The sequence below is a fragment of the Macroventuria anomochaeta genome (genome assembly GCF_010093625.1).
Source record: "Macroventuria anomochaeta strain CBS 525.71 unplaced genomic scaffold BU25scaffold_65, whole genome shotgun sequence".
Taxonomy (NCBI): domain Eukaryota; kingdom Fungi; phylum Ascomycota; class Dothideomycetes; order Pleosporales; family Didymellaceae; genus Macroventuria; species Macroventuria anomochaeta.
Window position 1 is genome coordinate 1 of NW_022985426.1, and position 22,315 is coordinate 22,315.

Below are 22,315 nucleotides of genomic sequence, written 5' to 3' on the forward strand. Positions count from 1 at the left end.
AGGGGCAGAACAGCCAGCAGGACTGCACCTGGGCTGCACTCCACAACCAGAAGGCTGGAGGGTCTGAAAATGGAGGGAATGGCTCTTGGGAGTGTGCTGAGATGGATTCTGATGGATTTGGGATGCCAGGAGGCCTGGGGAACAATAGAGATGTCGACCAGAAGTTGGTGTTGCCCTGTAACTAAATCTTTGCTCGTTGTGCGCACAGACACAGTACTGTCTGTGCGCTCGTAACGCCCATGCGCTGTAACGCGCACTATCGGCCTTATTGAGCACCCCTACACATGAGGTTATTGAGCCATGTACAAAAGCTATATTGACTAGATTTTCTGGTGGAGTGATCTATAGGTGTGTGCAACGGAATTTGCTACCAAAACTTGCGTGGTTGAAGTATTTTGCAGCCACGACTGTTGAGTGTTGGTGGAGGTGCAGAGGACAGGTCATGAGGAGCCACACCACTTTGAGCAGCTGCATCACCACAATTCTGCTTCATTCTGGCTCCTTGTTGCTGTGGGAGCTTCCTCTTGCTTTTTTGAGTAGTGCGTGATGCTTTTTCATGGTTGTTCTCATCCTTCTTGCGTGCTCTCTCTGCTTTGCGTGCATTGATCTAATGGCGCTCTTCTGCCCTCCTCTCCTCTCTCTCCTTCTTCTCTCTTTCCTGCTTCTCCACCTTGTCTGCCTCAATCTTCTGCTTTAACTTGCGTGTAGTTTCACGTAGCTCAGCTACATCTGCTTTTCTAATTTCCTCTGCCTTCTGTTACAATTTGTGCCTTAAGCAAAGCTCATAGACACTAGTTGATTGGTTCCCAGGGATGAGCAGAGGTACAGAAAGCCATAGGGGTTGACAGTCACCTAAGCAAGGCTTGGGTGGTCAGGGGTAGACTATCCAGGCGGGTTGTAATAACCTTTGTAATAGTTGGGTAGTTGTCTAGTCAAAGACCGTGGCGACTGGTTGCAATGAGTAGTACAGAGTATACTGTCTGGCTTGAGAGCAAGTGAGATTCCAATAACAAAGTTGATTGATGAGGTTGACCACAATGCCATAAGGGCAGCATGTCTACTTGCTATATACATGAGCAGAGGATTGCTCAGATTGCTCGGATTGCTCAGTACTGAGTATACTGATTGTACCAAGTATACTGATTGTGTTGAGTATACTGACCATGCTGAGTATACTGACCGTGCCAAGTATACTGACTGTGCCAAGTATACAGATTGTACCAAGTATACTGATTGTACCAAGTATACCAATTGTACCAGGTATACGTGCTGAGTATACCGATCGTACCAAGTATATGTGCCAAGTATACTGTTTGTACCAAGTATACTGCTTGTGCCAAGTGTTGCCAACAAGGCCCACTGCTTGGGTCAATCGATACTACAGTTCCTTGGCTTCTCTCGTATCATTGCATAGTCCTGTTCGTTCAGTGTTGTTGCAGGTTGCCCTTTGATCGTCACACCTTCTCTGCCTCATCTGCTTCATCTAACAGATGCTGAGCTTCAGTCACTTGTGACGGAGACCACCACTGTGTCTCACCATCTCAAGATTGCCATTGAATTAAGGGCAAAGCCCTGCCTCTTTTGTTACCCTTCTTCTGTTGGTTGAGAGCTTCTTGAAGCCTGAGATTTTCCATCTGAAGAAGCTGGTTTTGGATGGAGAGATGGTGAAGGGTTTCCCTCACAATCACGGCATCAGTTGAATGCTTATCCTTCACACAGGCCCGTAGATGCCTGTCAACAGTATGCCAATCCTTCCCATCATATACACTTCAAACAGGCTCAGGTGTTCTAGGCTTATCTTCCATTGTAGCAAACTTGTCAAGTATAACGTTGGGGTTGTAGGGTATCAAGCCAGTATGTTTGAAGGCGCTGAGTATGAGCTTCTTGGTGAATGTTTCTACCCAGGCCTGCCAGAAAAGGCAGAAGAAATCACCTTTCTTCATTGGTACCAAGCCCTGGGCATTGTGAAGGTGTTTTGTGAGGGCTTTGCTGTAGTTTCCTGCTAATGGGCTGAAGCAAACTACATCCAACGTGTCATCCTGACATGGCTTGCAGCCAATAACAATCCACCCAGTCACACCTCATGGAACATCATGGAACCTCATGGAATCCCATGGAACATCATGGAACCTCATGGAACATCATGGAACCTCATGGAACCTCATGGAACATCATGGAACCTCATGGAATCCCATGGAACAACACAGAATCTTCCAATTGTTGACAAATGCTGACAAATGATTACAAATGATTACAAATGCCAATGTATCTAGAACATTCCAGGAGCCAGCAGTCTGTCTATAAAGGCAGCCTGTCCTCCTGCTCAGATAACTCATGCTTGCAATTCAAAACTCAATCCACTCCTTCAATTCACCTCAACAACTCCTTCCTCAACTCACTCCTCACTGATCCTTTGTGGTATTCCCACACTTGATCCCTTCTTTATCACTTATCCTTTTTACCACGTGTGGTATCCCTACACTTGGTCTCCTCTACACCCTTATCTCCAACAAGCCTGAACCTTCCTTCCGCCAATCCTTCCATCTCAGAGAGCAGTTGGTATCCCCACCTGGCCCCCTCTCACACAACGGCTGCAGAGTATGGGTACTGTGTGGAGGGTATACAGCTATCAGGATCTTGTTACAATCGCAGAATTTGACAAATCACATTGTCAGATGGCTCCCATGGCCATCAACTATGAGTAGATGGTACCTTCTTCTGCACTTCTGCTTAGTGAAGCAATTGAAGATCTGCTCAAGCCAGCTAAGTGCTGTGTCATTGTTTGTCCAGCTAGAAGGAGAAACAGCAGTGAATACCAAGTGCTTCTCCTTATCCATATCATCCATCCAGGTCGATTGAATGTTCTGAGTCTCAGCTGCATATATGAGACCTGGAGGCAGCCAGCTCCCATTGCCACAGATGCATGAGAGGAGTGTAATCCACTCATGATTACCATCTTGAGAGGCTTGTCAACTGTGCTTTTGCTTGTACAAGGGCTTGCTAAACACCCTTTTTGACTTGGAGACTTTCCCAATAGCAAAGCCCTTCTCATACATATTGTACGTGTTCTCTGGCTGGATAGAGTATTGCTCCATTTTGCGGTGCATAAGGTCAAAATACTGGTTGTATTTTTCCCAACTATCAGCCTTGTGATGATCAGAGTCCATTGCGGTGGCCCACTGAGAGATGAGGTGGGCTTGGTTATGGTGCAGGAAGTTGGTAACCCAGCTATCTGATGGCTCCTTTCCAGCTATCTCAGAGGCAAAAATTTTGATCATTGTCCTTGTGGGTGGCAAGTGATGCTCAGTAAGCTGTTCTATATACTCCACAAGCTCCACCTCTTGTGGGGGTGTGAGCAATTGTTGTGCAATGGCCTTCTCTTCACGCGACACGCTTAAGCCCTGCTCTTGGCGTGACAAAGTTGAGTGCACAACACCATGTTTTTCAGCCAAGTGAGTATATGGAATGGGTTTGCCTGTATCTGCTGCACGTCTCTCTGTTACAGCTTCCTTGAGTGACATTGTGGCATTGAGATATTGGGGGTGCAAGGTGAGATGGTTGAGGTGTCGAAATGCGCGTTACGGCGCATGCGCGTTACGAGCGCACAGACAGTAGCGTTGCTGCAGTGTGAACGGTGGTAATCGATCTAGCCGCCTCGCTTTCGGCCTGTCGACCAATGACAGTGCCGTACCGCATCTCTCCCATTCCGCTCGACATTCTTCAGCTCGTACGTTCATCCTGCAGTTCCTGAAGCGAGATGTAGTCTCAGAAGCATTTCCCTGGTCCGGCTGATGATGCTTTCAGAATGTGCCCGGTCATACTCCTCTACCAGTGTGCCACTACTTATCAAGCAAATCGGTAATGCATCACTACATGTCTAAATGAGCTTTGCTCCAGTTTAGCTGTTGATCGACAAAGCGGTATCATGTCCACGGTCTTTGTTGTTCATTTGTGGATCCTAATGGATATGTCTCTTTCAAGGTGTTCTACATGAGGTCTGCTTCATCCACATGTTCCCCTCTCCGCGCTGCCAGGTATACTCTCCCACTCTCGTATGCACCAAGATACAACCCAGCGCCCACAAACGTCCATACAGCCCTCAACGCACCACCTCTCCATAGACCCTTGTACCCCTGCTCTTGCACGATTTCCTGCGTGATTTGCCATGTTCCTTTCTGGTTTTTTCTCGGCTTCTTCACGGACTCCCCAAGCGCATCTACCAACCCATTCTTGCCACTGCCATTCGCCTTCTCACTCTTCCCCGACGACTCAGACGAATAACCACCCTCAGCAGCGCTCAACATGATTCTCGTCTTGAGCACGTCCACCGGCGTCGTGATGACCGCCGCAATACTACCCGCCGTACCTGCACTAAACGCTGTAATCGTCCCACTCTCCACAATCGTACCAGTCGTAAGCCCTTTCTCATCCCGATACTCTCGAATGCCCTGCTTTAGACGCTCAAACATGGGGAACTGCATAGCAGTGAACGGCAGATTTCTGCCCGCTAAAGAAGCGTAGCCACGCCACAGGGCCAATGGATTCGAGCGGAATTTTTGTAATGTCTGAATCGTAGCGTTGGTGGAAGAGTGGTCTGAAGATACCATTTGGGCATTTTGCTTGATGACCTCAGCGGGCGTAAGGATGGCGCAGGACACCAGTTCGGCCAGGGAGGAGGCGGCTGCGTGTATGACGGGTGTTGGTAGGAAGCCATTGGGGTGTGAGCATGTGGAGTTGAGATTGGTGAAAAGTGATTTTGTGCGCTCGTAGGTGGTGAAGAATGCTCCTGCTGTTGAGTGTTAGCCTGCAATCCTGGATTGGCTGAAAACTTCCCGCAACCAGAAACTTCTTTGCTTTTTCTGTTGTCAAAGAAGGCGGATTTTCATACATGATGGTAATGTTGCAATGATCACACTGCCGATTCCCTGGTACATGCCCCGGAACAACGCGGGATTCGGCTTCCCCGTTGCCGAGTTTGTATAAAGTCGTGCATAGTCTGGCGATTGAAATCGTGTCTTGAGTGTATCGAGAGGGTATACAAGCAGATCAACTGTGAACGCCGCAATTGCGCCAGCCTAGGATTGTCAATTGAGTGCCAATTCATGTCTCAACTGCTTGATGTGGACCTACAATGAGTATATCGCTATTAGTGTTACCAGACATCTAGAAAACGAAAACGAAGATGAGATGTGGGGGTTCGATCAGATTATGCATGTGGTCGATCAACTTTTTGACATGAGCTGATTGCAAAGGAACGCGACGAATCAAATACGTCACCGATAAGCCTCCGATAGGGTAGCATGCCCACAGGTGAACAACACCTTCACAGCGAGATCGGCACTCTTTCGGTGATGAGAGTATCATCTAATCTGATGGAGATGCATAGAGAGGCGTCCAACGGCACATAGAGGCATCTCTGCTCGTTGAAGTTGATGCGTTGATGCTGCTGAAATGTGTGCCAAGATGAGAGAGGTTCAACCACGACCCTGTCTTCAAAGGTTCATTATGATAGTATGCCCGATTGAGACTACTGGGTATCTATGCTTTCCACTAGGGAAGCACTTTTCTCGCTGCGATCATTCGCTACCATCTAACAAACATTCCGAGCAAGGGCCCATCGCCCTGCAATATCGCTAACAAAAGGGTATCTACATCCCCGAATCTATGCCTGTGTCATGAACTCCTGTGAGAAGATGACAGGAATGCCAGGGAAATCGAATAATCCTCCCATATGAATCCAGATGCCCAATCCTAACGCCATTGAAAAGCACATTTCGTAAATCATATTTCATAGCAGTTGCCACCAGTAAGAGAGGCTGTCGAGTCGGTTTACAGTTTTGTGTCCTGCCTGTTGGAGTCACTCAGCCTCCGGTAAGGCGCTGGTAACGTTCCACTCGGACCCGGTCTGGAGCTAGGCCCTTGCGTCGTGCTGCGACCGGTGGTACCCGCACTTGTGCTTGCAGAGGGTCTGGATGTCGATGTTGACGCCGAGGTGGTTCGTTGGTGTATGGTCGCACTCATGAGCCAGTGCAGCTGCATGCGCATGTTGTTAATTGCAGCGTTTGTGTGCAGCATCTCGTCCTTGTTGCGCTGGCTTTCATTGATGATCATCATGTTGGTGCGGCCCTCGACTTCCGTTAGCGTGGTAGAAATGCGAGACACTTCCTCGCGTAGGTTCTCGTGCAATGTGAGGAGATGGTGGACTTGGGAGTCGAAAGGGGGCTCATTTGAACTGTTGTCGCTGCCATGAGCGCCATGTGGGAATGATGCTGGTGGCAGGCGAAAGTCGGCCGCGGCATCGTTTGGATCCAGGTGGTCGGCCACGGGAAATGATGCATCGTTTGCATTAGCCGGATACAGCATGTTGGTTATGTTGGCAAGGCCATCCTCCAGAATGCCGACCTTCCTCGCCAACGGCTCCATGCGTGCTTCGTGCCTCTCAAGGCGAGCTTGCTGGTCCCGGAAGTGCGGCGCCATTGTTGCCATAGCGCATGCCATCTCATGCTGTGTCACGTCTGCGCGCTCAGATCGGAACTTGCACCCGACGATGGTACCCTGGCAGGAAATGACATGTTTCGGACACACGTTGTTGATGTGGGTCTTGAGGTCGAGTCGAAGCAGAACGGCCTCACAAAGGGCGCACGAAGTCGTGCGATTGAGACACAAATATCGCTGGTGTTCCTGACAAATATTTAACAAGGGCTAGAAGCATCCAGTTATGCAACTCACTTCGAGATCTCTCTTCATCAGCGACGTGTGGCAGTCCTCGCAGCCCACCGTGTAGTGCAGACAGCCCTTGTGGAAATCCTTCTGGGTTGTGTGTAACCTGCAATCAGCTGCAGGGCATTCGATGGGCGTGTATTCGCAATATAGCATGACATGATCGTGTACGTTGACGCGATGGTCGACCCAGGTGCATCCCGTCCTGCTGTTTGGGCACTTGACTACCAGCTCGTCAAGCATCGTCTCGATGATCTTGGGCACGGGGCGTATATCGTTCTCGCCCTCGACATGGCGGCGACAGGTTGGACACGTCTTGCGGTTGTTGGACTGCGGCGCCCAGGCATGCTCGAGGCATTCACGGCAGAAGTAGTGCTCGCAGAGCAACTGGACGGGCCTGTCGAAGGGGGCGTGGCAGATCAGACACACGAGGTTGCTGTCGGGCCTGGACGCGTACTCGAGCGCGGACATTTCAGGGGGCACTTTGAGACATTTGCTCTTTCGACGCTTCGACGATGGTGAGTTGGATGCGCGCAGCGCCAAAGGCGAGGGACTGCTGGGAGGGCCACCGACCACACGCAATTCTGACGGCTCTGACAGCGCGTCTGCTTCGTTCGGCAGGCCCCCGTTGGTAGAGGCCCGCGAGTTGCGCCTGTCGTTGGGCGGCGGGATGGGCGACGGCGACGACATGACGGGTTGTGGAGAAGCAGTGCGGGGGCGGAGAGAGGAGGGCGTGATGGTGGCCGCTCAGAACAGTCGCAGCGACTGCAGAGCGCCGACGATGATTGCTATATGACCGGACGGGCCAGGAATGGAGGCATGCTTCCCAAACAGAAAGGGAGCATGTGGAGCATCTGTGTTGCGCCTGCGTTGTACAGAGCAGAGACATGGACACAGCAGTCCATCGGCGCGGTGGTCCAGGGCCAAGGTACGTGATTGGGCCTGTCGTCAGCAGGGTGATCGCCGGCAACCACCAGACACCAGCTCCATTCCATTTGCGCCTGTGTCCGTGCACAGATGGTATGGGTGGTGGCATAGATCGCAGGTCCATTCTACGCATCCAATAGCGCTGCCAGTGTCATCCGTTCCTGCAGAGCCACCACGCGCACGCTGCTCCCCGGCATCCCTCGCCAACATCGCCAACCTCGCCAACCTCACCTCCACAGTGTCTCGGGAAGCATCTATACTACCACATACTACACACCACCATGTCGACCAACCCACCACAGCTGTTTCTGCTCGCCGATCACATCAAGCTCTCGCTGCTGGAACGCCAACGCGCCATCTCTCTCAACCTGCCCTCCCACAGCCAAGACAGTCAGATTTCGCGGTCACTGGACCAACTGCGCTCGGGCATCGAGTCCTTGGAATCGCAGGTCGAAGACACATCAGACGAGTGTGTATTATGATACACTCGTTTTGAAAACCCATGCTGATATCACCCAGATCCATAACATCGCAGCTCCCACGCCTGCGCACCCAACTCAACGAACTCTCCTCCCAGTTCTCCTCCTCCACATCCACCACTTCTCCCACCCTCACACAACCAAACGACCCTTCGCTCTCAGCCGACTTCGCCGCAGCAAAGTCCAACCCACGTCAGGCCTCCAAGAGCGTCCGCTTCACCGACAATGACGACACAGGCGCCGACCCCAACCGCTCTGCCCTCTTCAACCAGCCATATCGTGACGACCCGTCCCACGACCCGGAAGCACCGCCAGACCAATCACATCTGGACAACCAGCAGATTCACGAGTACCACAGCCAAGTACTGCGGGAACAGGATGACCAGCTCGACACCCTGAGCGCGTCGATTGGGCGGCAGAGGGAACTAAGTATGCAGATTGGGGACGAGCTGGATGGGCAGGTGATGTTGCTGGATGAGGTCGAGGAGGGTGTGGATCGCCATGACGCACAGTTTCGACGGGCGAGGGGGCGGCTGGACCGCTTCAGTAGGAAGGCGCGCGAGAACTGGAGTCTGACAGTTATTGTGGTGTTGATCATCATACTCGTTCTGCTGATTATCATCACCAAGTAAAGATGTGAACGTGGGAACGATAGATTTGAAATGTATATGGCGTTCAGGCGCGGAGAGGGATACCTCCGCGTTCTTCAGTTGCAAAATATCGTTGCCACTACTAGGATACACTACGATACTACAGATCAGCAGTCTCAGCCATCACTGTGTCCTGTCAGTCGCAAAAGCGATCTCACCATAATAAGAAGATCATAGGTCCCAGAACGCCATTCTATGCAATGGCGATGGTAGGTAGAGGATAGGCCGTCGCTAAAAGGAACCAACACTAAGAGTGCTCGCCTCAAAGAGGCTGCACGAGCAGGAAGGGTATCTCTGTATGGATATGCAAATAAAACGCTCTTCATCAATAGAGTCGGAAAGGTGGCGGATGGGTGGGATGTGAGGTAGGGCCGGAGGGTATCCTGGCATCCTCGAGATATAACTCTCTCAGTGACCAGTGTGCTGAGACCGTGCGGCTGACCAACGTTGAATCCAAGATCGTGTGGTGGGCGTTGTGGTCGTATCCCTCAAGGCAAGTCTAACGCCTTCTTCGACTTGTCGTAAACCACGTATGTGATGGACACGGCTGGGACAACCTTGAGCAAGTTAGGGGTCAGGCCTCTAAACAGACCGCGAACGCCCTCGCCCTGTATCGTCTGCCGGGTAACGTCCATGATTCCGGTGTACGTCTTGGGGTGCATGACGGTCCCCTGACTCTGCAATCGAGTCCGCAGCACGTTGAGCGGGTATACGGCACTGGCTCCAAATGCACCGGAGAAGCCGCCAATGGCCGCAGTCATGAAGCCTCCTGGTTCGGCATCTGATTCGTGGCATCCGAGCCTCTTTGCGTTGCGCCTCGCGACGTAACGTTTGAGATACTCAAAGGTACCGAGGTCGAGCGCGGCGTAGGGGAAGATTCCAAAAAGGCCCATAGGTAATCCGCGGTAACAGGCAACAATGCCCCCGCTCTGCCACATCTTCTTGGCCGTGGCCCAAATAAGGCGATTCCCATGAAGACCGCCAGCGACTGTTTCACATTGCATCCGGCTGTTATCGATGAGGATGTGCGCAATTGAACAGGACTCGATGCAGACTTACAATTTGAGGGTGTCGATGGGATAAATGGCGAATTGCGAAACCATACCCGCAACTCCACCAGCAACGAACTTGGACCAGGAGTGGATACTTCCTGGGTCGTTATGGCCTTCGAGTTTGGCAAAGGCGCGCTTTGTAGCCTGCGAAGGTTAGGTTGTCATTCCACAATCCTATCAAGATACTTGCCTCGTATGCACCAAACTTGATGGCTGACTCTGGCATCACCTTGATGACGTTCAAGCCGTTTCCTGACATTTTCAGCGACGCTGCATGCTCTTTGACGGCCAACACTCACCAGCATAAAGACTACGCATGCCGCCGGCCTGCCATAGCTCCTTCATGGCCACGGCAAGCGGCTCCCATGTGCGTATGGCGCTCTTCAAGATGTTGCCAGACTTCGCTGCAGCCACCACTTCTTGTTTTGCGCCGGTTTGCGCGATAAGATATACTTTCAATCGGTCGAGGGGAGCGGTCGATGTGCGAGATACAATGCCTGCAATGCCTCCCGCCACGAAGTAGCCTGGATTGGGAACACAAGCAATCAGCATGGTTCCGAAGCTCATGATTAGCCCCCCTTGCGACTCGATAATGGGAGAATCAATCTCCCCATCGTCGAAACGTGGCGGGAGTTCTTGCGAGATTGCGGAATTTGGAGTGGAGGCCATTTCTAATGGTACGACGTGATCCGATGTAAAACCATATGGCGGCGTCTTTGCGACTAGAAACAGGGAACCAAGAAAGAACTGAAGAAAACGCTTTGAAGTACCTAATCCTTGTATGGTGTCGTTGCTCACGAGGACGTCGCCCTCGGCGTTGACTTTTAGTGTTGCGTTGAAATATGACATGACCGCTTGGAGATTCGGCGCATTGACTGGTATGAATAGAAGGAAGTCGCTGTTCGAAGTCAGCAAGGACGGAGTTTTGGGGCATGGGCTTTCATACCGCCATTCCTCAAAGCTAATGTGCCCGTCTCCGTTGGTATCCACCTCGGAGAAGAAGTTATCGAGCTTGCTGTTCGGGACCGCAAGGCCAGCACGTCGCAGTGCATTGCGAAGTTCGTCTTTCGAGAGCTTGCCGTCGCCGTTGTTATCGATGCCGCGGAAGAGCGCAAGGAGCTCTTTTTCAGTTTCTTCGACAAAGGTCCGGAACTCTGTTCGGGAATTGTGAGCAATGCCCATGCATCTTTCGAGAGTACAACACACCCTTATACGTGATTCGGCCGTTGCCGTCCGCGTCGACGGCTTTCATGACCTCGTTAAGGAGCCCATCCGCATTCTTAAGAGCTGCAACACCCCTGTCAGCAAAGCTCCTGTCTCATAGACAATATATCTTACGGTGATCAAGCTTTCGCAGACCCTTCTTCAGACCTACAAGGTCCAGCTGCCCCTGCTTGCGCATGTCGAGGGTTGCCCATAGCTCGTCCACCTTCGCGTCGGTGACGCTTGCGGTCTTTGTGTCGTCCATGGTGGTCCTGCTATCTTCGGTCTATCATGGCTTCGGCGCGGCGCACGAGTACGGCTCTCGACAGTGAGTGAGGGGAATGGCTGAAAGAATGGCAGCGGATGAGGGAGCGGGTTCATAGGATTCGCGCGTGGGGTATGAAGTCAGAGGGCTGAACCGAGAAAAGCCTAGCGGTGCAGGAAAGGGAAAGCATGCAGCTCGCCGATTCGGCGGCCGCTCATTGGTTGCGGGCGGCTGTTGTTTCCGCGCCCTCACCGGCTACCGTCGCAGATCAACGACATATCGACTCGAGCAAACATCAAACTTCAGATTGGATACATTGCTGAAGCTGCAGCAGTACAGAGCTTGAGAGTAGCACCGCCTTCGAGTCTTCACAGCTCTGTCCAATATCAACTTCAGCAATCAGGCGTCAACATGCGTTGAAGCATGTGCAGGCTGGCTTCAAGTACTCTGGGAGCAGTCGAGGTTTCTGAATGTGGATCCAGCTGTGCACTTGAGAAAACCTCTGGTCCTCACTGAACCATCGAGCCTATTGCTTCCATGATCCCATTGTCAACCCCTTCGAATATCGCCAGAGAAGTCCGGCAGTCTCGCTCTTAGTTCGAGGTCAAACCGCGTCTCATACCACACCACTGCAATCGGAGGAAAGCCAATCTGCTTATTAAGTCTATCGTTCAAACAGCATCATGGCCTCGAACTACTGGGAATCGACGCAGCGGAGATTCTGGACGTTCACCAAGCAGCAGTTGGTGCTGGAAAGAAGGAAGATAGAAGAGGCGGAACGAAACCTGGTCAGCCTATACCCCTTGCCAGACAGACGGCATCTGAGTATCTACTTCTATCACCGTAAGCCGGGCCATCTACTTTCGTGAAGGGTACGACTGACCGAGGCAGAACTATCGAAGATGGCTCGGCCACTAGGCATCCGACAACAAGCTCTGGCATCAGCTCAAGTCTACGTGCGACGCTTCTACGCCAAAGTTGAGATCCGGCGGACAAATCCGGCTCTTGTTCTGGCAACCGCCCTGTACCTGGCCTGCAAGATGGAAGAATGTCCACAGCACATTAGGATGGTGCTGGCAGAGGCTCGACACTGCTGGGGTACGTCTATCTATCTCCAACACCGCACCACACTGACCACTGAGCAGACACATCTTTCAACGACATCTCCAAAATTGGTGAATGCGAGTTCAGCCTGATCTCAGAGATGAACTCACAGCTAATCCTGCACCACCCATACCGCAGTCTCAACGAATTACAGACGCAGTTCCAGCTAACTCAAGAAGAAAATGCACTCGCCTGGTCCATCATCAACGACCACTATCTCACCGACTTACCTTTGCTTCACGCACCACACGTCATCGCCATCACAGCCATGTTCCTCGCCGTCGTGCTAAAGCCAACGCAAGGCGGTCTGCAGATGAGCGCGGCAGGGACAGCAAGCGCACTCCAAGCATTAGGTAACGCAAGAGGCGTAGGTGGAGCTGGTGCGCAGAGCCGGGTGCAGAAACTAGTGGACTGGTTGGCGGAGAGTAACGTGGACATAGAGGCGGTGGTGGAGACAACACAGGAGCTGATCAGCCTGTACGAGGTCTGGGAGAGCTACACGGACAAGACGTGTAAAGACCAGATCGCGAAGTTCGTCAAGGCGAGAGGGCTGGACAAGTGATGGTGCTTAAAGCCTTCATGAAGTTCGATTACGAACAGTGAAATGCTACAACATAGTCGGACATGGATGGGATATTTATTGTAAGGTTGAAGACGCCAAATCACTCAATGAGCTGCAGTATGGTAACAGGCATCATCTGTCCTGTCGAATAGACGGAAAACAAAGCAACAATATCAAACGTCACAAATCACCGCATACCCCGTCGTACATCAAACGGAAATCTTGATGTCGGGCGCATGCATCAAAGTGCTTACGACGGTAGTCAGCACCCTACACAGCTTAAGCAGCCTCAAAGGACACCCTGAAGGCTGGTAGCAAACGACCTGACGTGGTTCGAACACAAACATGTTGATCATACCAGAAGACGTCGCCGATGTCCTGGGTGGGGGAACACTAAAATGAGGGTGTTTCGAGCATGGGGAAATCAATGCGTTGCTATTTGGCCGGTTCCAGGAGTGTTGGCGCCAATCGAACGGGACCGCCATTTTGAGGTGATCAAGTGAGCTTTGACAGCACAGCAACCAGCACAACAAACACTGGAATGTTTATTGTTATGATGCGGATTCGGAGCAAGGCTGGCAAATTGGCCTCTGCGGGCGGTAGATTGCCCATCAAAGGAGCTTGCACTCGGCGTGAACGAGCAGCCCATGCGGGGAGCCAGCACCAGTGCTGCGCAGCTATTTTAGTGCTCAGGATCAGGGGCTGTGATTAGTTGCTGGGGGCACTCCGAGGGTTTCGCACGTCACATAGAAGCTGGTCGAGGCGTCCATGGATCACTGAGGGGTGCAAGATGTCAGACATGGCCAGCGTCCGGACGGCTTCGCGCGATCGCTGGGTGAACATGTGTGGTTGCGCGATGACAGTCGCTGCTTCTGCATCGCCATGTAACACTTTCCACACCACTTCCATGGTCGACACCGTTGATGGCGAGCGCTGGCTGCATTCCAGAACAATCGCAGGCGGCTACGGAGGGGAATGATTTGCACCCATCCCAAGGACGAGTCGGCTGTACCAGCGAATCCCAGAAACCCCTCAACCACGCTGTTTGGGCGCAGTCCGCCGCTTTTAGCGCTCCAAGAGGCGTCGAGTTCTCTCCTCCAAAACAGCTCGGCCTCGATGCTGCGACTGCCCTTGCCGACAAGGAACCGACAGCGCATTGATCCGGATCACAAGGCTGCTGTCCAGTGGGGTGGTCGCAGAATGCATTCCCCTGGATGCAGACTCGAGCGCTGGGCGGCCGCCGGGCGGAGCGGTCAGGGCCTGGTGTGGTCATTTGCTAGGCTTTGGCGAGGCTGTGAGCTGGCTGGCAACTTGTAGCGTGCAGCAGCGCATAAGCGCGGTTTCGCCTGTGTCGACTGCGTGGGCGATTGTCCGTCGACTTCCATCCACACTACTCGATGGTAGATCGTAAGGTACAGGCGCTCAGAAGGTTGCCACGGCCATTGCTAAATTCCATTGTGCAACAGACGAACCACGGGTACGATGCATGCGCAACGAAGCCTTTCACGGCTCCTGCAAGTTGGCACAGTGGTCGACGAGACATCCTGACCAAAACGCCAGCGAGCGAAAGAGGAATGGCGCGCTCGAGGTGGCGAAGTGCGCGCCCAATCACAACACCGTACCTAAACAAGGGCCCCACTCCTTCGCTAGCCACACGGCCCTCGCCCGCTGACTTGTGCGTGCCTTTCAAATCGTCCCAACCCTTCCCTCCTGCTCCTCGCTCTCGCCTGCACTCAAGCGCTTCCACATTCAAGACATCTACTCAGCCTCGCATCGCACCCTCTAGTTAATACTCTCGCCTCTCGCACTCTCGACCGCTATCTCTGACGCTCTCACGCGATACGTTGCACACCACCCGACGCTCCGTCCCCCTTGCTTTGTTGTGATCCCTCACTCCACCGCCCTTTCGCGCAGCCCCCCACCACCGACTTTCATCCGGTCTGCCATCAGCACCATCCGCAACCATGTCGCAGTTCTTCAACTACGGTGCGCAGCACCACACCCAGCACCTCAACGCTCACCAGCACAACAACAACCACCACGGCGGCCGATCGCGGCGGGCACCCCGGATCTCGGCCCAGCACCAGCAGAAGCAGTTCCGCCAGGTCCGCACGCCCAAGGAGTTCAACGTCGAGCCCCCGACATCCATCGCATTCAAGCGTGACTTTGAGGCCGCCCGCTCATTCGACATTGAGGACGACGAGATGTTCTGCCCGTTCCACCTGCTCACTGAGGATGATGTAAGTCATTCGGCCCGTGACATTTGCCACCCGGTCATGTCATAGCCATCTGCCACAACAGGCACTGACACGACGCACAGCTCCAGTCTATTCACTCCTCCGGATCTGACCGCTCGTCGCTGTCAAGCGGCTCGCCTGAGCAATCGCCGCTCCAGCACCAATTGCAGCCTACCCCCTCCTTTGTCCTGTCGACGGCACCCAACCCATACACGCCGTCCAACTTCCAGCAGAACAATGCTTCGCAGACTAAGCTGCACCAGCCACTAGCTCAGCGCACCCGCAATGCCATCCCTATCGTCGACCCCTCGACACGAGCTGTTGCCAGCCCACCGCCATCTGTCTCCCCCAACCGACAGATGCAGCAGCAGTTCATGTCGCAGCGACGCTGGTAAGCTTCGCAGGCACGAGGCTCAGCGACTGTCCGGTTTGACTGCGGCGTCTTCCGTTGCATGCTAGTGGCTGCCAGGATCTAATTCTTCTTCTTGATATCCTCCGGAGGATCCACGTCTATACAACGACTCTCCACCTGTACAAATCTACGATATCTTCTTCGACATCTTGGATATACCACTCGCACCTGCGACGGCGTTGCACTTGCGAACACATCATTCTCGAATAGACCGCTTGAGCTCATGTCTCTAAGCGATAACGCATTACGGCGGTTTGCACAACTCGGTGTTTTTGGTCGCATTGGGAGTTATCATCAGCGTTCTAAAGACTTGAAAAATCTTTGGCTACAGATTCGGTGTTCTGTAGCGTTGCTGTCTTATCTTGTTGCCCGGCTTGTCTTCCCAGACAGCCATTACAAAGGGTAGATTTCATTTGTCCGGTCGGTTCTCGGTTTCAGCGGTCGGTATATACCAATTGGCGCGAATTTCGAAGCGGCGGTGTCAAAGCGTGTTGGGCTCATCGGTTCTGGGTGCATATCGTCTGGGTGTCTCATCAATCATTGTACGACGCTGGGATGGTTCTACGCAGTCACATGGCGCGGCGGGTCTGATTTTCTTTTTCCTTATTTCGTTGTATGAGGCTTTACATACGACCCCGTGGGTGGATGCTGGGGCTGATCTTCTTGGATGTTTTGGTCTCATCTTTTGGATTTCCTTCAGGATGCTGATTTCCTCATACTTGACACGCCTCTATCGAGGGCAGTGAAATATCTTAGGATACGCAATCGCAACTTACTCCTCTTCAATTGTAAATCCACCGAATCATCGTTATGAACATGCACTTGCCAACGGCAGCGGGGTATCCGAAGCTCAGCTCAACGCTCGCTTTCACCGGTGCAGCTGATAGCAATCGGCAACTTCAGGAAGGTCTGGCGATCCATGAGATCTGGACAGCTTCATGGGTCGTACCCGGCTCATGTGAGCGCGGGGGGTACGGGTACACGCAGCTCAGAAGCTTCTCAGACCATCACTTTTCTCAATGGACGTCAGATCGGCATTTCAAACACAGGAACAAAGGCAAGAAGCACGTTGAGTCCCACGCGGGGTGCCCGTTGCGAGCATGCAGGAACACAGTAGCGCCCACCCACCCACAATTGCGTGCCATGGGGACTTGTGGGCTCCTCAGTCCCTGATTCTGCCGATGAAGCGAGTCAACAATGCCCTCGCCTGAGGATCCAGGCACCGTCTTATGCAACACGAACGTAGGCCAATGCTTTGAAATTGGTGTTGCGCATTGGACGTTCGCGGCCAGACGCATTATTCGTAATGGTGATAGCTCCGAGTCGCAGGGCGTGACGTCATCAAATTCTTCCTTAGCTTGTTGCCGAGGATGGGTTTCTTCAGCTTGGAAGAGCTTGGGCTGTCCTTTCCTTCGCGAATTATCACTACAGCCAAGCCAGCCTTCAGCAACTTCTTCAATTCCATCAGCACTATCAATCGAGACAGTGCTCGGATTATCATAATCTACTACCCCAGCTAGAATCTCCAACGACGTCTCTCCCCCACCACAACACACAAGATGTACTCTGTACGCTCCATCGCCGCCCGCCGTGCGCCTTTCGTCTCCGTCGGCACTGTCCAGCGCGCTGCTTTCTCGCAGTCGATAGCTCGCAGTGCGGGCAAGGAGACCAAGCTTCGTACGTGAATTCATGTCGACATGACGATGACGCCTCCGCGGCCGAATGACTAACACAGTGATCAGACACCGAAGGTCGTGCAGATGAGGCCGAGGAGCTCAAGCAGAAGCAGCTGAAGAATCAGAAGGAGGGCAAGGGCGAGTGGGAAGAGGGTCTTGCTAGCGACAGCGAGAGTATTGTACGTGTTCTGCATAACGAAGTCCCGTAGCCGGACGTCACAGCTTTGGAATTCATACTAACAACCGTGCAGGTCAAGGCTGACAGGAGCGAAACCAACACCTCGGCCAAGGACAATATCAAGAAACTCCAGGAGGAAACTGCTAAGGTCGCCAGCAAGAAATAGAAGCCCCGCTTACGAGCCACGCTGCCACCAGGTGCAACATTGGGCACGTTCGAACAACGCGGAGGAGATAGCCTAACGAAGAGGACTATACTACTAGATATATATGGTCAGCTCTGGCGGAGCTAAAATGAGGAAATGACTGTCGCATCTCCTTGTATCAACGATTTCAAACGAACATCTCCCGGACTCGACGCACTTTAAGCTCCTGACACTTCTCTTGATAGGTGCTCTGTCGCACAACCAATATTGTAGTTCGCTAACTCTAGGCACTTCTTCTAGCAATTGTCTCCCCTCCTGCTCGCTTGTGCCCCTGTCGGCGACTTGCATGAGCGACCAGGCAACACACTTGGTAACCTAAATCAGATGTAAAAGGACTTAGCTCCCTTGCCACTTTGTTCTCCCGCCATCACCCAAGTATCGATCACGACCATGTCTGCAGAAGGCTCGCACCCAGTACCACGGCCCTGTTACCCTTCTCTATTTCATAGCACAGAGACGATCACGACGGTCCAATTGAGCGACCAAACACCTGTAGTACCCTAAATCGACTGTAAATCTACGGAAGGAATCATCCGCAGTACTCAAAAAGGATTGGAAGGGTGTTGGACGGTACGCGGGTACGATACCATCTCTGCGGAGTGCTCATACACGCTCCAACCCTGCTTAGAGCCAACCAAACTTTTCATCGACCATCGCGAGCGCGTTGACGATCAAGCTGTGCGACGACACATTCATTTCACAGTTCTGGTCCCAAGAGCAGAAATCGTCGGCTCCAAACATTTAGGACTATATCACCTTGGGCGAAAGAACGAAGGACAAGCATGGCTGCACCTTCAGGCAGGGGTCCTATCACCTCGTATTGATAACAGGCCTCACCACTCATCACTATTGAACCCTCCCCAGCAGGCCTGCCACACGATAATCAGTACAGCCGCCTCAGCAAAGACTAGATACCTCTTAGAGAGCATGCATCTAAGAGACAGACCTCAGCCTTCAAAACGCAGAGCATACTATCAATATATCCACATCCTCGTGAAAATATATGCGGGCATTAAGACAGGCGACAGTGAGGTCTCTCAATGGGTCAATATAGCAGAGAGATGCTCGAATCCCGTCACCATATGTGGAAAAGTTGGCGGGAGGATGGATTTTTCATCCGACCCAGATCGCCGAAAACCACGAGTTGCGGTACAGTCACAGGCTCGGATCAACGGCACGTAGCGTCTTTGGAGGGTTCATATACAATTCGTAGTGCACACAAGCCATCTTGTGCCTATTAGATTATTACAGTTTATCTACTAAGAATTGCCTTGCACTGCTTTTAGTGACGCGTGGATAGCGTGCAGAATTCTCCATCGAGCCGTCCAAACCCCCAGAATCCTTCCAAGGTATATAACGCCAATTGTGCGTATGAAGCAATCGCGCAAGACCAAAGTGCCTCCTAGATCGCCGTATCATTACACCGTCCATCCAGGTCCTGCCCGGATGTATATCCATTATCCCAACCATACATATTTACACTTTACTTCCACTTCCCCTTCGGACTGCTCGCCCTAGGACTCATAGGAAACCAACGCACCTCATTTCGCATCTTGGTCGCGAACACCAAATACGCCTCCAACGCTTCCTCCTTTGTCGCAAACGTCTTGTCCTTGTTCATCCACATCTTCAAATACTTGTCCGCCCCCGTGTCTTTGAGTGCTGCGTACCACTTTCCTGACGACCGCTGCTTGAGCACGATTGCGAGACGTCGCCCGCCGAGTCCGGTTACACCTGAGACTTGCTTGAGACAAGCGGACTTGAGGGAGTAGAGCGGGTCGTTGTCGTCTTCGATGGGTGAGTCGACGCGTTTCGGAGGTGATTTGGAGCGCTTGGTTTTCGAGGGTGTGGAGGAGGTTTTAGAAGACGTAGACTTTGCTGAGGGCGTAGCTTTGGTTGGCGACGTGATTTTGGGTGTGGATGGGGCCTTGGGTTCGGATGCGACTTTGCTTGACGATGTCGACTTTGGGGATCCAATCTTGGGAGATGCTGGCTTCAAGGACGGTTCCTTGGTCACTTTTGATTTGGAAGACGACTTCTTTGGTGTGGATACTTCAGGGGGCGATGTAGCCTTCGAGGATGTTGTCTTTGGAACCGCTGCTGGTGGAGGTGCGGTTTTTGATTGTTTCGTCTGAGAGGGCGAGGCGGCAGCTTTTGCAGGAGCTTCCTTCGTAGCTGTCTTCTTCGTTGTCGCAACGGTCGCAGGCTTAGGTTCGGGCACAAGATCGATCAGAGACGTAACTTGAGCGTTCGTTGTCGATGCTGTGAACTGCCCGTTCGCGATCTGGCGCGCGCGCTCCTTCACACTGAGAAACATCTTGACCGAGCAGTAGAGTACACGTACAGCAGAACGACACGGGGGATGTGCACGCTTTCTATGATCAACACGACTCGTTCACTACGCTTTGGCCACAGTGTGCACAAGTGTGCACCCCGGGGCTGCTAATGAATGGCCATCTTACCTAGAGTCAGGAGGAAGGTGGCAAACGGAACGTAATTACCGCCTAGGCACCAGGAAAAGGGGCGAAACTGTACAACATGGAGAGCACCAAGAATAGTTGATGATAAGGTGTAACAACCGTCAGCAAGACACCTCCATGTTCTTTGAACAATGCTCGATGCGCATGTCTTGCATGATCGTGCATGCAGGAAGAACAGGTGGGCGGATGCTGCGCTGCTTTCCCATTGGCCAGGAAACCTTAAGCTGACCGGGGTCCTTTTCGGATTCTCACTCTAACCATCAACACCAGTTTGAAGCCGAGTTTTGCCAACAATAGAGTTTTATTCGCCACTGAGGATACACAGATTGAAGCGCATTGTTAGTAGTAGCTGCTGCTACTGCGCTCTACTGCTGCTTTCGTTGCTTCTTTTGTATGAGATTTGTTAGTATTCTCAGCGGCTTGGGCAGCAGCCTGAGAAATAGCAGCTTTGATAACTTAAATGTTGCTGAAGCGCTTATTTTGATCAACTCTGACTCGCTTTCTTGACTGAGTATTCTGGAGCCAACTGAGTTGATACTGTAGTCGCTTGTTTTCAGCTTCAAGCTGAGCTGCCCCAGTATTTGCTCTTGTAATAGCCTTACCTGCCTTGCCAAGCACTAATCCCGGCCGAAAAGTACCCCGGCCAGCTTAGCGCAAAGGCCTGGTCGACTGAGCCCACCAGTTCGCACATCTTCCTCCACATCCACGTTCTATCTGTGCATGAGCTTGGATCATTGTCACGTTCGATCCAAGCGTCTCGACATCCAAGAAGACAGAGCGCAGATCTGAACAGCAGGAACAATGTGGTTGTACAAACAAAACCTTGCTACTTGCGATTAGTCAACGCTGATTGCTTGACAGGTTCTTCCTGACCGACAGCTCCAACGTGAATTTGCCCTGGTATACTGTTTGCCCATCAACATCGCAAAGTCGAGCCCGTTATCGTGTCTTGACAGATTTCGTCTCTTCCTTTTCCGCAGGGATCCACGGGTCGATGCAGACTTCGCTGATCTTGTACGGGTCCACCGGGTGGCTACTGCAAATCAACAATTTACCAGAAAACTGAGTGTCGACATAGCCATAGTCCCGCATTTGGCTTGTCAATCCATGGCTGAACTCTTCACTGACGAGAGTCTACCGCTAGGCCAAGGCTTCTTGGATGCCACCGGCTTGTTGACCTTCGTGCTTCTACAGAGCGACGCAAATGACTTGTAGGCAGAGACATCGCCACCAAAGGCCACTAAGTTGAATGTCTTGCCAACATTGCCAACTTGCCCAAGTCCCGGGCCATCCTGTACGGTTATTCTGTCATCTTTGTCACTCAAGGTCGCCCTTTCGCCGAGTGAGCTGTCATACACGACAGTGTGGCCTTGAATAAAAACGGAAACGGTGCGAGATAGGTGCATCCGCAATTCAGTCTGATCTCTCACGCGATCTCTGCAGTGCTCTTCGTTGCAAGCCGGCAATCGAAACCATACAGGTCGGACATCATATAGTTGAAGGAATGGTTATACACCTTGACATTGTCTGTCTGAAGGTGTTCCCAGAACGTGCCGCTTACACGCCGATCTTCCCATCCTGCCAGTTTTGCGTTTGGATCGCTGACATGCCAATTTGGTCGAAGCTGGCGGAGGAGCTCTCGTGTGTACTCCACAACGTCCCCGCTGGGATCTATAAGACTTCCCAGGATGGTCGCACACTGGATGGATGGATGGATGGATGGATGTGTTACGATTAAGGGGCAACTCGCAAAACAACACTTAACGAACAGGACTACGCAACAATACGAGAGGGGCCGAGGTTGATTGATTGATTGATTGATTGGTTCAACGTCCTATCTGAGTCTAAGACTATGGAAGACAAGAGAAGCAGTAGCTCCTCTGGTAATGCAAAGATTTAGTTACAGGAGAGTGAGGTCAATGGAGGTACAAGGGATGGTGAGGGCTCAGGCCCAGAGCAACAAGCTAAATGCAATGAAGCAAAGCAAAATCAAGCAAATAAAAAAAGCTTACCACACTCCATTGGTGTTGTGGCATTACTATGTCAGGTCTTTTGTCTCATGCTGGGTTCGATTGATTGATTGATTGATTGATTGGTTTAACGTCCTATCTGAGTCTAAGACTATGGAAGACGAGAGGGCATAGCTCCTCTGGTAATGCAAAGAT

General features: G+C 52.2%; 10 protein-coding genes across 10 annotated transcripts; 5 read left to right on the top strand and 5 right to left on the bottom strand.

Moving 5' to 3' along the window:
• The first annotated feature begins 2,152 nt into the window (after window positions 1-2,152).
• On the top strand, window positions 2,153-2,519 carry BU25DRAFT_416394 (uncharacterized protein). Its single transcript, XM_033707776.1, has one exon. It carries the CDS (start codon window positions 2,258-2,260, stop codon window positions 2,432-2,434), a length of 177 nt encoding a protein of 58 aa, XP_033555284.1. The 5' UTR covers window positions 2,153-2,257; the 3' UTR covers window positions 2,435-2,519.
• A 1,410-nt stretch (window positions 2,520-3,929) lies between these two features.
• Window positions 3,930-5,193, bottom strand: BU25DRAFT_416396 (mitochondrial carrier). The gene is made up of 3 exons (XM_033707777.1): window positions 5,131-5,193; window positions 4,889-5,075; window positions 3,930-4,789 (listed from the first exon to the last, which is right to left on the bottom strand). The coding sequence occupies exons 1-3, from the start codon at window positions 5,161-5,163 to the stop codon at window positions 3,987-3,989; spliced, it is 1,023 nt and encodes a 340-aa protein (XP_033555285.1). The 5' UTR covers window positions 5,164-5,193; the 3' UTR covers window positions 3,930-3,986.
• A 297-nt stretch (window positions 5,194-5,490) lies between these two features.
• BU25DRAFT_380189 (uncharacterized protein) lies at window positions 5,491-7,648 on the bottom strand. The gene is made up of 3 exons (XM_033704218.1): window positions 7,294-7,648; window positions 6,730-7,227; window positions 5,491-6,681 (listed from the first exon to the last, which is right to left on the bottom strand). The coding sequence occupies exons 1-3, from the start codon at window positions 7,408-7,410 to the stop codon at window positions 5,830-5,832; spliced, it is 1,467 nt and encodes a 488-aa protein (XP_033555286.1). The 5' UTR covers window positions 7,411-7,648; the 3' UTR covers window positions 5,491-5,829.
• A 51-nt stretch (window positions 7,649-7,699) lies between these two features.
• Window positions 7,700-8,879, top strand: BU25DRAFT_416398 (uncharacterized protein). The gene is made up of 2 exons (XM_033707778.1): window positions 7,700-8,116; window positions 8,167-8,879. The coding sequence occupies exons 1-2, from the start codon at window positions 7,929-7,931 to the stop codon at window positions 8,756-8,758; spliced, it is 780 nt and encodes a 259-aa protein (XP_033555287.1). The 5' UTR covers window positions 7,700-7,928; the 3' UTR covers window positions 8,759-8,879.
• On the bottom strand, window positions 8,826-11,296 carry BU25DRAFT_484052 (mitochondrial carrier; the record flags this gene model as incomplete). The annotated part of the gene is made up of 7 exons (XM_033711187.1): window positions 8,826-9,784; window positions 9,836-9,972; window positions 10,019-10,080; window positions 10,128-10,726; window positions 10,775-10,982; window positions 11,035-11,115; window positions 11,167-11,296. The coding sequence occupies 7 exons, from the start codon at window positions 11,294-11,296 to the stop codon at window positions 9,265-9,267; spliced, it is 1,737 nt and encodes a 578-aa protein (XP_033555288.1). The 3' UTR covers window positions 8,826-9,264.
• A 278-nt stretch (window positions 11,297-11,574) lies between these two features.
• On the top strand, window positions 11,575-13,137 carry BU25DRAFT_495997 (C/H/G cyclin). The gene is made up of 3 exons (XM_033711899.1): window positions 11,575-12,139; window positions 12,188-12,394; window positions 12,442-13,137. Exons 1-3 carry the CDS (start codon window positions 11,980-11,982, stop codon window positions 12,960-12,962), a joined length of 888 nt encoding a protein of 295 aa, XP_033555289.1. The 5' UTR covers window positions 11,575-11,979; the 3' UTR covers window positions 12,963-13,137.
• A 1,471-nt stretch (window positions 13,138-14,608) lies between these two features.
• On the top strand, window positions 14,609-15,633 carry BU25DRAFT_253994 (uncharacterized protein). The gene is made up of 2 exons (XM_033701638.1): window positions 14,609-15,202; window positions 15,283-15,633. Exons 1-2 carry the CDS (start codon window positions 14,927-14,929, stop codon window positions 15,592-15,594), a joined length of 588 nt encoding a protein of 195 aa, XP_033555290.1. The 5' UTR covers window positions 14,609-14,926; the 3' UTR covers window positions 15,595-15,633.
• A 1,358-nt stretch (window positions 15,634-16,991) lies between these two features.
• BU25DRAFT_253948 (uncharacterized protein) lies at window positions 16,992-17,678 on the top strand. Its single transcript, XM_033701637.1, has 3 exons — window positions 16,992-17,288; window positions 17,354-17,466; window positions 17,539-17,678. Exons 1-3 carry the CDS (start codon window positions 17,171-17,173, stop codon window positions 17,629-17,631), a joined length of 324 nt encoding a protein of 107 aa, XP_033555291.1. The 5' UTR covers window positions 16,992-17,170; the 3' UTR covers window positions 17,632-17,678.
• A 1,282-nt stretch (window positions 17,679-18,960) lies between these two features.
• Window positions 18,961-20,264, bottom strand: BU25DRAFT_416404 (uncharacterized protein). Its single transcript, XM_033707779.1, has 2 exons — window positions 20,133-20,264; window positions 18,961-20,041 (listed from the first exon to the last, which is right to left on the bottom strand). The coding sequence occupies exon 2, from the start codon at window positions 19,985-19,987 to the stop codon at window positions 19,154-19,156; it is 834 nt and encodes a 277-aa protein (XP_033555292.1). The 5' UTR covers window positions 19,988-20,041; window positions 20,133-20,264; the 3' UTR covers window positions 18,961-19,153.
• An 822-nt stretch (window positions 20,265-21,086) lies between these two features.
• On the bottom strand, window positions 21,087-22,038 carry BU25DRAFT_416405 (uncharacterized protein). Its single transcript, XM_033707780.1, has one exon. The coding sequence runs from the start codon at window positions 21,554-21,556 to the stop codon at window positions 21,251-21,253; it is 306 nt and encodes a 101-aa protein (XP_033555293.1). The 5' UTR covers window positions 21,557-22,038; the 3' UTR covers window positions 21,087-21,250.
• Window positions 22,039-22,315: the final 277 nt, after the last annotated feature.